The sequence below is a fragment of the Manis pentadactyla genome, chromosome 5, assembly GCF_030020395.1.
Source record: "Manis pentadactyla isolate mManPen7 chromosome 5, mManPen7.hap1, whole genome shotgun sequence".
Classification (NCBI taxonomy): domain Eukaryota; kingdom Metazoa; phylum Chordata; class Mammalia; order Pholidota; family Manidae; genus Manis; species Manis pentadactyla.
Genome location: NC_080023.1, coordinates 103773468 through 103786192, shown reverse-complemented (window position 1 = coordinate 103786192; position 12725 = coordinate 103773468). Strand labels below are relative to the sequence as shown.

At 37.2% G+C, this 12725-nt stretch overlaps 1 protein-coding gene across 6 annotated transcripts in view; it reads left to right on the top strand.

Moving 5' to 3' along the window:
- Positions 1-9682, top strand: part of TRPC3 (transient receptor potential cation channel subfamily C member 3) — a 62994-nt gene extending 53312 nt beyond the window's left edge. For 3 of the 6 annotated variants that reach the window (XM_036923008.2, XM_036923007.2, XM_036923003.2), the window contains one exon: positions 8063-9681. In XM_036923008.2, the coding sequence (XP_036778903.2) occupies positions 8063-8205 (143 nt within the window). In that variant the 3' untranslated portion in view covers positions 8206-9681. Of the gene's footprint in view, positions 1-8062 lie in introns of all 6 variants that reach the window. The other 3 variants (XM_036923005.2, XM_036923010.2, XM_036923004.2) reach the window with 2 other exon arrangements.
- Positions 9683-12725: the final 3043 nt, after the last annotated feature.

Here is a 12725-nt window from a genome sequence, read left to right as displayed (position 1 = left end):
CAGTTTCCAACAACAATGAGATGCCCCTGGGTTTTCTCTCCACTGATGAGAAAGAGCTAAACTAAATGAAACTGTTGATGGGTTTGAAGCCATTGCTTGATTAATACAAGGAATCTCTTGCAAACCTGAGTCAATCCAGTGGTATATGTATGTAAAAAAGATATCTATGAATGCATGATTGAGCACCAGCAAAAATCCACTTGTGGCGACCTAGACACGTATCAGGGAGACAGGCTGAGAAAGCAGAAATCTGATCAGTTGTTCGATAACCTCCTTGGAAAAAAAAAAAACTAACTGGGGGATTCAAGATGGCAGCACGAGAGGTGAGATGGATAATTCCTCCCCAAACCACAATAGTATGAAAATATAGTTAATTGCTACAACTAACCCTAAAACAGCAACAAGAAAGAAGGCTGAACCAGACTGCATGCAGATCTCATGAACAGAGCAGACCTCACGAACACAGGGTAACATACGAAAATCTTTATCAGGTGGGACCCAAGCCCTTCCCCACCCCCAGCTCACCAGCGGGAGGAAGAGAAACAGAGCAGGAGAGGGGGTAGAAGCCCATAACTGCTCAACACTGAGCCCTGGAGGTGCTTTGGGAGCAGAAACCTACACTGTGTGGTGCTCTGGACACTGGGGAGCTCAGACAGGTGGAGTGCTTGAGAGACAGATTGTGGCCATTTGTGGAGGAGGGGATCCACACACAGCCACTTTGGGACAAAGGAAAGGTAGGCGGTTTGAGAGGCTTCCTAGCAGCGAGAGAGCTGCTGAAGGAGTGGGGTTTGCATGGAGCTTGCTGCACCGGGGAGGGGAGAGCTGGACAAGGTTGTCTGGGCGCACTCTGCCCAGCTGATTAGGAACTTTGAAGACCTTCAGGCGCCCAATCCCCCTGGCTGCCTACTCAGCTCCAAGGCCCCCCACTATGACACACAGCCTGCTGCACCTTCCTCCTAGCCTACCCGCACTGGTTTGCAAACCGGCAATTACCGCACTGGCGACAGGTCAGCCAGAAGGTTCAGCCTACAACAGCTATAAATGCAAAGCACAGAGGCTTACACCTGTGTGCTTGGCCCACTGGCTCTGACACTTGAGACAGGCACCACAGATGGGAATCAGGAAACAGATCTTTCCTCCCCCCAGGCAACAGCTCCACTCCTCTACAAACACTAGCTTCACTCTAGGGGCTGAGCAGCTCTAGAGATTGGAGCTTCTGGGTACTAGTGGGCACCACACAGAAATATGAAACATCAAAAGAACATGGTTCAAACCAAAATCTCACAAACCCCTGAAAAAGGGCTTAATGAAACTGAACTCACCAATTTGCCTGAAAGAGAGTTCAAAATAAAAATCATAAACATGCTTATGGAGGTATAGAAAAATATTCAAGAACTCAGAAATGAATTTAAGTTGGAGATTCAATCATTAAGAAATTCCATATCTGAAATGAAACATACAATGGAGGGATTTAAAAGCAGATTAGGTGTAGTAGAAGAGACAGTAAATGGAATATAAATTAGAGAAGTGGAAAACAAAGAGGGTGAGGCACAAAGAGGAAAAAGAATCTCTAAGAATGAAAGAATATTGAGAGAACTGTATGACCAATCCAAACGGAACAATATTCATATTATAGGGGTAACCAGAAGAAGAAGAAGAGAGAAAAGGGGATAGAAAGTGTCATTGAGGAGGTAATTACTGAAAACTTCCCCAATCTGGGAAAGGAGATAGTCTCTCAAGCCATAGAGGTGCACAGATCTCCCAACACAAGGAACCCAAGGAAGACAACATCAAGACATATAATAATTAAAATGGCAAAGATCAAGGATAATGACAGACATTTAAAAGCAGATAGAGAAAAAACATCACATACAAAGGAAAACACATCAGGCTATCATCAGACTTCTCAACAGAAACCTTACAGGCCAAAAGGGAGTGGCATGACACATTTAATGCAATGAAGCAGAAGGGTCTTGAACCAAGAATACTATACCTAGCAAGGTTATCATTTAAATTTGAAGGAGGGATTAAACAATTTTCAGATAAAAAATTGAGAGAATTTACCTACCACAAACCACCTCTACAGTGCATTTTGGAGGGACTCCTTTAGATGGAAGTATTCCTAAGGCTAAATAGATGTCACCAAAGGGATAGACAAAGAGCACAGAATATGATTCATAACATACAAAGAATGGAGGAGGAAGAAAAAGGAGAAAAAAATAAAAGAAGAACCTTTAGGTTGTGTTTGCAATAGCATGAAGTGAGTTAAATTAGACTGATAGATAGTAAGGGAATAACCCTTGAACGTTTGGTACCATGAATCTAAAGCCTGCAATGGCAATAAGTACATAACTCTCGATAACCACCCTAAATGTAAATGGTCTGAATGCACCAATCAAAAGACATAGAGTCACTGAATGGATTAAAAAACAAGACCCGTCTATATGCTGCCCACAAGAGACTCACTTCAAACCCAAAGACATACACAGACTGAAAGTAAAGGGGTGGAAAAAGATATTTCATGCAACTAACAGGGAGAAAAAAGCAGGAGTTGTAGTACTTGTATCAGACAAAATATACTTCAAAACAAAGAAAGTCACCAGAGACAAAGAAGGACATTACATAATGATAAAGGGGTCAGTCCAACAAGAGGATATAACTATTATAAATATCTATGCACCCAACACAGGATCACCTACATGTGTGAAACGAATACTAACAGAATTAAAGGGGGAAATAGAATGCAATGCATTCATTCTAGGAGACTTCAACACACCACTCACCCCAAAGGACAGATCAACCAGATAGATAATAAGTAAAGAGACAGAGTCCCTGAACAATGTATTAGAACAGATGGACCTAACAGACATCTACAGAACACTTCATCCAAAATCAAGAGAATACACATTCGTCTCAAGTGCACATGGAACATTTCCAAGAATAGATCGTATACTAGGCCACAAAAAGAGCCTCAGTAAATTCGAAAAGATTGAAATTGTACCAACCAACTTATCTGATCACGAAGGTATGAAACTAGAAATAAATTACACAAAGAAAACAAAAAAGCCCCAAAACAAATGAAAGCTTAATAACATGCTCCTAAATAATCAATGGATCAATGACCAAATAAAAACAGAGATCAAGCAGTATATGGAGAAAAATGACAACCATAATTCAGCAACACAAAATCTGTGGGACACAGCAAAGGCCATGCTAAAAGGGAAATGTATTGCAATACAGGTGTACCTCAGGAAAGAAGAACAAATGAACAGTCTAAACTCACAATTAATGAAACTAGAAAAGGAAGAACAAATGAGGCCCAAAGTCAGTAGAAGGAGGGACATAATAAAGATTAAAGAAGAAATAAATAAAATTGAGAAGAATAAAACAATAGAAAGAATCAATGAAAGCAGGAGCTGGTTCTTCAAGAAAATAAACAAAATAGATAAACCCCTAGCCAAACTAATCAAGAAAAAAAGAGAGACTACACACATAAACAGAATCAGAAGTGAGAAAGGAAAAATCACCACAGACACCACAGAAATACAAAGAATTATGAGAGAATACTGTGAAAAATTATACAGTAATAAACTGGAAAACCTAGAAGAAATGGAAAACTTTCTAGAAAAATACAACCTTCCAAGCTGACCCAGGAAGAAACAGAAAATCTGTTTAGACAAATTACCAGCAAAGAAATTGAATTGGTAATCAAAAAACTACCTAAGAACAAAACTCTTGGACCACATGGTTTCACTGCTGAATTTTTTCAAACATATAGTGAAGACCTAATACCCATCCCCCTTAAAGTTTTCAAAAAGTAGAAGAGGAGACAATACTCCCAAACTTATTCTACAAGGCCAACATCACTCTAATACCAAAACCAGGAAAAGACACAACAAAAAAAGAAAATTACAGACCAATATCCACGATGAACATAGATGCAAAAATACTCAACAATATATTAGCAAAACGAATTCAAAAATACATTGAAAAGATCATCCATCATGATCAAATGGGATTCATCTCAGGGATGCAAGGATGGTAGAATATTCGAAAATCCATCAACATCATCCACCACATCAACAAAAAGAAGGAAAAAACCACACAATCATCTCAATAGATGCTGAAAAAGCATTCAACAAAATTCAGCATCCATTCATGATAAAAACTCTCAACAAAATGGGTATAGAGGGCAAGTACCTCAGCATAATAAAGGCCATATATGACAAACCCAAGCCAACAATATACTTAACAGCGAGAAGCTGAAAGCTTTTCCTTTAAGATTGGGAAGAAGATAATGATGCCCACTCTCCCCACTTTTATTCAACATAGTACTGGAGGTCCTAGCCACGGCAATCAGACAACACAAGGAAATAAAAGGCATCCAGATAGGCAAGGAAGAAGTTAAACAGTCTCTGTATGTGGATGACATGATATTGTACATAAAAAACCCTAAAGAATCCACTCCAAAACTCCTAGATCTAATATCTAATTTCAGCAAAGTTGCGAGATACAAAATTAATACACAGAAATCTGTTGCATTCCTATACATTAATGATAAACTAGCAGAAAGAGAAATCAGGAAAACAATTTCATTCACAATTGCATCAAAAAGAATAAAATACCTAGGAATAAACCTAACCAAGGAAGTGAAAGACCTGGACCCTGAAAACTACGGGACACTCTTGAATTAAAGAGGACACAAATAAATGGAAATTCATCCCATGCTCTTGGCTAGGAAGATTTAATATTGTCAAAATGGCCATCCTGCATAAAGCAATCTACAGATTCAATGCAATCCCTATCAAAATACCTACAGCATTCTTCAATGAACTAGAGAAAATAGTTCTAAAATTCATATGGAACTACAAAAGACCCCGAATAGCCCAAGCAATCCTGAGAAGGAAGAATAAAGCAGGGGGAATTACACTCCCTGACTTCAAGCTCTACTATAAAGCCACAGTAATCAAGACAATTTGGTACTGGCACAAGAAGAGACCCATAGACCAATGGAACAGATTAGAGAGTCCAGATATAAGCCCAAGCATATATAGTCAATTAATATATGATAGCCATGGATATACAATGGGGAAATGGCAGCCTCTTCAACAGCTGGTGTTGGCAAAACTCTATAGCTACATATAAGAAAATGAAACTGGATTATTGTCTAACCCCGTACACAAAAGTAAACTCAAAATGGATCAAAGACCTGAATGTAAGTCATGAAACCATGAAACTCTTAGAAAAAAATATAGGCAAAAATCTCTTGAACATAAATATGAGCAACTTTTCATGAATGTATCTCCCCGGGTAAGGGAAACAAAAGCAAAAATAAACAAGTGTGGCTATATCAAACTAAAAAGCTTCTGTACAGCAAAGGACACCATCAGAAGAACAAAAAGACATCCTACAGTATGGGAGAATATATTCATAAATGTCAGATCTGATACATCCAAAATATATAAAGAGCTCACACACCTCAATAAACAAAAAGCAAATAATCCAATAAAAAAATGGGCACAGGATCTGAACAGACACTTCTCCAAAGAAGAAATTCAGATGGCCAACAGACACAGGAAAAGATGCTCCACATCGCTAATCATCAGGGAAATGCAAATTAAAACCACAATGAGATATCACCTCACACCAGTTAGGATGGCTACCATCCAAAAGACAAATAACAACAAATGTTGGCGAGGTTGTGGAGAAAGGGGAACCCTCCTACACTGCTGGTGGGAATGTAAATTAGTTCAACCATTGTGGAAAGAAGTATGGAGGTTCCTCAAAATGCTCAAAATAGAAATGCCTTTTGACCCAGGAATTCCACTGCTAGGAATTTATCCTAAGAATGCAGTAGCCCAGTTTGAAAAAGACATATGCAGTCCTATGTTTATCACAGCACTATTTACAATAGCCAAGAAATGGAAGCAACCTAAGTGTCCATCAGTAGATGAATGGATAAAGAAGATATGGTACATATACACAATGGAATATTATTCATCCATAAGAAGAAAACAAATCCTACCATTTGCAACAACATGGATGGAGCTAGAAGGTATTATGCTCAGTGAAATAAGCCAGGTGGAGAAAGACAAGTATCAAATGATTTCACTCATCTGTGGAGTATAATAACAAAGAAAAAAGTGAAGGAACAAAACAGCAGCAGACTCACAGAACCCAAGAAAGGACTAACAGTTACCAAAGGGAAAGGGACTGGGGAGGATGGGTGGGAAGGGATGGATGAGGGGGAAAACAGGGCATTACGATTAGCACACATAATGTAGGGGGGTGGGGACATGGAGAAGGCAGTATATACAGAGGAGACAAGCAATGATTCTATAGCATCTTACACTGATGGACAGTGACTGTAATGGGGTATGTGGGGGGGACTTGATAATAGGGGGAGTCTAGTGACCATAATGTTGTTCAAGTAATTGTACATTAACGATATCAAAATAAAAAATTATATAATAATAATAAAATAAATAATAAATAATTAATAATTAAAAATAAAAAAAATTTGATGAAGCAAGTTTGATGGTACCCTTCCTCTGCCTGCCCTCTATAAAGGAAATAATATACATTCACATGTTAAATGCTCAAAAAAAACTAACTACTAAGTGGTTGGAGAGAATTGAACAGCCATGACGGCATCAAAAAGAAGGAAAATGAATTAATGAGAAATTGGAGTTTTGAACAAAAGTCTAAGAACTGTGTCATACAGATTAACCTCCTTGTTAAATAAGGGAAAAACTGAAGACCAAAGGGGTTGAGTAATTTTCATTCTCTATGTTGACAGACTAAGTACAACACTCAGTGTATAGTCTCCCCATAACTCAAACACAAGGAAGAAGGTTATATGGCAGTAGGGAGGTGAAAGAGCACCCGTGGGCTGTGGTCCAGATATGATACTGCATGATGTCAGAACCCATTTCCTTCACCAAAGACTGGTCTTGTGATTTCAAATTAGATCAGTTTATCCCTTCTATATTGCCACATAGGAAAGGAAGAAGAGCTTTTCTTCCCCCCCACAAAATAATCCATAGATGTTTTGTGTGTTTTCTTGAGGAAAAGTTAGAATTTCTTTAAAAAAATATTCCAGCTTTTGTGTAGTGAAAGAATATAGAAATTGTACTTCAGAGGATCACAAAAATGCCAAGAAATGTAATGAAAAGTATGCTTTACAAGTGATTCTATTGTAAAAGCATGTTAGGATACCAGTGATTTGAAGAATCATTTCTTATTCAACATAAAGTCCTGCCTTTCATGGACAGTGGCTTATCTACATTATAGTCATTTGCAAGAGAATCCAGTTTTTAATTGCAATCAACATATGTTCAAAATCCTGCCAAAGTGAATTATGGGAATATTTGTATTTAATAGCCAAAGTCTTCTATGGAGACTTCCATGTATGTATACACTGCCAGTAGTAACACATCTAAACGCCTTAATTTCACCATTGCTTATTATTTCCTTATACACTGATTCTGTGTGCCATACAGTTCTTCAGCTTCATGCTTATTACTGTCACCTTACTTAATCAACACCCCTACTGTTTTTCCTTCCCTTCCATTACTTCAAACTTGATTTGAAATTTACTTCTTCCATGTGAGTATTGCTTGTTAAATAGATTGATTCATTTTTCATAAAGTTTTGTTTCACTAGGATCCCCTTCTATTCTAGCAATGAAAGATGATCAATGTAGAAGTCAATCCTATGGCTTAGGGAACCTGAAGGACTCCCTGTAGACAGAAAGAAAACACCGAAGTTGTAGATCAACTAACAGGGAAATCACCCTGTGTTAAAAGTCAGATGAACCACAGGAAATACTTTAGCTGAGTTTTACCATTAAATACATAGCTGGACTATTTTTATAACTTTTTTCAAAGGTCAGCATATTTTTAAAGACTGGTATTGAACATTTTAAAGGGAAAAATCTGAAATAACTACCTTGGACTTTATAAAGCCAATGTGTTCATATTGTATGAATTTCACTCCTTGTTCTTTTCTAAATCCAAAGAGCAAATTACCAATTGTATGTTTTTAAATACAAATACTACAGGTGAATTGAAAGAAATTAAACAAGATATCTCCAGCCTTCGTTATGAACTTCTGGAGGACAAGAGCCAAGCAACTGAGGAGTTAGCCGTTCTAATTCATAAACTCAGTGAGAAACTGAATCCCAGCATGCTGAGATGTGAATGATTCAGTAACCTGGAATTATGGCTTTGACTGTAGCACAAATGTGGGCAATAATATTTCTAAGTATGAAATACTTGAAAAACTATGGTGTAAATTTTTAGTATTAACTACTTTTATGTGAATCTTTACAAGTTAGATCTTAATGATTTATTGTTTTATCACATGAAAATGGTCTTCATTTTAATTGTCTGCCTTGACATTATAAACAATGACAGGCCATTGTATTTAAAGGCCCAATATTACTACATTACTGACATTTCTGTCCATTTTAGAATAAACTCTACATCTTTGTACTATCTGTTTGCCTCCAAGATACTATAAGCTCCTTGGCAGGGACAATGACTTATATATCTTTGTGTCTCTAGCATCTAGTACAGTGCCTGGTACGTAGTAGGTGCTCCATAAATGTTGAAACCAACTGAACTGACAACAAAATAAAAATAAAAATGCCATCATTACATAGTATGACTTCCTTCCCCAGTGCTAAAGAGACTTCTTTTTACTAGAAACTGAAGAAATTTTATAACTGGCTATGATTTGGTGAGATTTTCTTAGAAATTTTGGCATCACTGATAATCCTAGAAACTTTGAGCCTTGAGTGAAAAACTTAATGATGAAATGGGTTAATAGAAAATATAATTACATTGCATATTTAAGTTTCAAAGAATTGTCCAAAATAATAAAGATTTTTCTAAAGTACATACTATTTGCTTTTTGTCTTAACTTTTCCTGTTTTTCAAAAATGTGAATTTAATCAGTGGGCTGGTGAATTTTCTTAAAGTTAGGGGTTATGCAGGGTTGTTATTTTGTTGCATTCTCCTTATTTCTGCTTCTGGTGCCTTAATGCTAAATAAGATATCAACAACTGATTTTTTTGTCTATTAGCACCTTCTGAATTTGGAGGGTATGTTTGCGGGAAGAACTAGGAAAGAAAAGTGGCTGTATACCTGAAAATCATGTGCAAGCAACACCACTGAAGGTGTGTTCCATATCTTTTTGAGGCATCTCTTGCCATATTTACTTACAATGATGCACATCCTTTCTCTTATCAAAGCATTTCAATTACACTTTCTACATAAAACTGAAAAAAATAGAAATGTTGAATGAAAAAGCATCAGATTCAGCTGAGGACATTCAAGACTTGGAGTCTTGAATGAAAATAAAACTCCTAACATCTATACCCTCTGAGTACATACATCCTTTTTTTTTTTTTAGTCCATGCTTCTCACAGCTGTAGAGCTCTCAACATAGGTTGCTTTTCCTTTATTTACTATGCTTATGTAAAACTGTTATGTTCTTAACATTTCCTTTTTTTCCTCTTTCATAATTGTCAGGTAGTAGTCAAGAAGGAAAATATGATGCTAAGGAGTGGTGAACACTATTGATGCCCTGCCCAGATCCCCTTTAATGGACCAGTGCAGGCATCTCCCAGATACCATGAGCCTTGGCTCCTTAACAGTTCAAAGCCATCTATTTCCCTAGGGCACCCTCAGCTGGATGTTATTGCCTCCCCATCCCTATACCAATGGCCAAATGACTGGTCTGGAGACAAAAAATGCTGGTCCCCTGTCTCGAAATAGGCCCATCATTTTGGTGGAGTTGGTGCTCTGGAAGGGTTTAGGCAGAAATCAGACACCAGCTGTGACCGAATCTTTGTTTAGCTTTTCCTTCTGTCTTATCCTGTTATTCTACATCCTTTTCTCTTGAGAGTATCTCCTCAGTGGATCACCACATCCAAATCTTTTCAGGTTTTGCTCTTAGGCCTAAAACATAGGTATTACTGTGGTAACACAGAGACCAGGAGGTGAAGATTACCTCAGGGGATGGCTGTCAGAGTTAATACTTCTTTGAGGTTAATAAGAGTTCTGAGCCAGCAAGTCCTAGCCTCATTCATGGTTGTAACAGGGCTTTTGGGTCTAAAAGCAAAGGCCAAAGAAGTCAGTGGGGCAACTCAGAGAAGGAAACATTTTAACAGGGTCAAAAACAAGTTGTCTAGCAAAAGACATTCAGGTGCTTATGATCAATTAGAGAATTATCAAAGTCCAATATCTCTTAATTTTTTACCACTTTGCTGTTCTTAGTTTTTCTTTCAGTTACAGATAACATAAAGGAAAGGAGGTAACACTCAAACTGCTTAAGTTCACTGTTTAAAATGTTTGGCACTTTGTAAGCACTTTGGTATCAAATTTGCCATTGATTTGATGGAATTCACAATATGTTGGTGCTGCCAGGCAGCCGCGTCTGGGGCAGTCTTTTCCCATGCACTGGGCAAAACCTCAATTCAGACCCTGGAGGGTTCTTGACTCTGATGGAAAAAGAATTGTCAGTCAGATCAAACAAGTGCCAGCATGGAAGGAATTCATTAAAGCAAGAGTAGAAGCAAATGTCAGTAGCCATGCAGGCAGTAGAGAGCAAAGAATAGAGCGAGGAAAGGAAAGTTCATTGAACTCCTGCTTTGCATAGAACAAATCCCTTGCCAATTCCTAAAGGCAGTTCACTTGGTGTTCAGTGTCTGCTTGATCTGCACAGCCTGGGAATTGTATCCCTACCACACTAGGATTTGGGGGAGCTGGGAAACATTGGAAGGAGTGAGTTTTATGTTCTGAGAACTTCCACTTCTCCACTGGTCTGAAATAAAACAAGGAGAGAGAAAAGGATTGTGTTAAGACTAGAGAGCTGAATGAAATAGCAAAGTGACAAAGACACTTTACACCAGAGGTGGAGGTTGGAGAGTTATTATCTTTATCATGGAAAAGAGTTCAGAAACAAAGTGCAATAGGCTTATGCAACAGGAAAGCTTATTTGCAGAGACAGTACACCCTCAAACACAGGTAACCTCAAAGAGGAGGCACATGTAAGGGTTTAGGGTTTGGGGTTTTATAGGGCCTTTTGGATAAGAGTTGGCATAAGTTGTGATGCATACAGATGATTTATAATTCCTTTGAAGTTTTGTTTTAAGAATAGGGTAATTTAGGTGACTTCTTTGATCTGGATCTCAGCATTCTTCATCCACATAGGTCCATTTACACTCTGGAGGTCCATCTCTCATCCTTATTACAAAGTTACTTAATTGATTAAGGTGCTGGAGGAAGAGGAAAAACAGCATATAGATTAAATTAAAGATAACCTGGGGCTTTTTTGCAGGCTAAGTAGATTTTACAATGGCATGAGTCTTGTCTCATTTCCCGCTCTATCTCATGAGAAGCTTGGATTCATATATTTGAAATAAAAAAGGGAACTATGTAAAATACTATCTAGTGTCTTCAAAGAGTTTTGTGTACTAGAAAAATTTAGAAATGACATATATATTATGATCATTAAAAGCAAATTTAGTATAATTCAGGATAATTCTCTTATCCAATTGTGTCCATTATATTTTGCTTTTGAATTCATAAGCCAAATGAAGGCAGCTTTTGTGACTGGGAAGGTAACATATCTAACAGACACTGTCAAAAGGGAACTGAAGCCACATTAATTGTTGTCAGTGCCCTGGGACAAATCACTTCACTTCTCTGGTCTCATACCTTATTCAGCCATACAAGGTTATGTTAGAAGTTGGGGTTATGGACATCATAGAGATGTTTCGGGAGGTTGATATCATCATCCAAAGTACTGATCTCTCTTTCCATGACTTTATTTTTTTTAAATCAGTCTAAAGGAGTTATTTGTTATTATTATTTTTTTACTTTCAAAACAAAACTTTGAGGGCTTCTAAGTTCATACTCCATTAGTGGAGCCTCCATTAGTTTATACTCCATTATACTCATGACTCAGTCACTCAACCAGCCACCTCTGTCTATGCTGATGGTTTTAACTGTAATGCAATTTGATTCCTTTACTTCTTAGTCATAAATTTATTTTTGGGTGCTTTGAGACCACAGCATAAGGTTACAAGTTACTGAAGAGCTTAATAATTCTGTAAATTTGTCTCAAGGCAAGTTTTAATCACATCTGAATACAATCCTTTTCAGGGATTTTTTGTTGTTGTTGGTTTGTTTTTAGGTAGCTCACCAAGAGACATCTAGAATCTTAAAATATGTTTAAAAAGGGAAAATATATATGCAATTTTGTCTAACTTAGCATTTCGTTTTTGTGAATAAAAATTTCTCACTCTGCTAATTGTTTGAGAAGTACTAATTTGAGTTTGTTTTCTGTGAATTAGGAGAGTATTCAGTAACACAGTTGATTATGTGAAGTTAACATTAGCTTTGGAAATTAGGCCAGAGGCTGCTTTGTGTACCTGTCGGAAACCACAGATACTGACACGCTCTCTTACACAAGCTGGGTACTGAGAAAATGTTAAGAATTGAATTGAGTAATTTTTTGTGTATTTCTGATGCTGTGTTATAGCCTTGTTTCAATGTTAAAATAAATTTAATCTTCAAAATAAATTATTTTCTTCTACAGAAGTAAAATAGTGGGTATCATTGTAAAATGGAAAATAAGCATTTCTTGTATATGTTTTGTTCCAAATACTGTAAAGATTATATAAAGATGAATTTTACAATGCTATCTTAAATAAT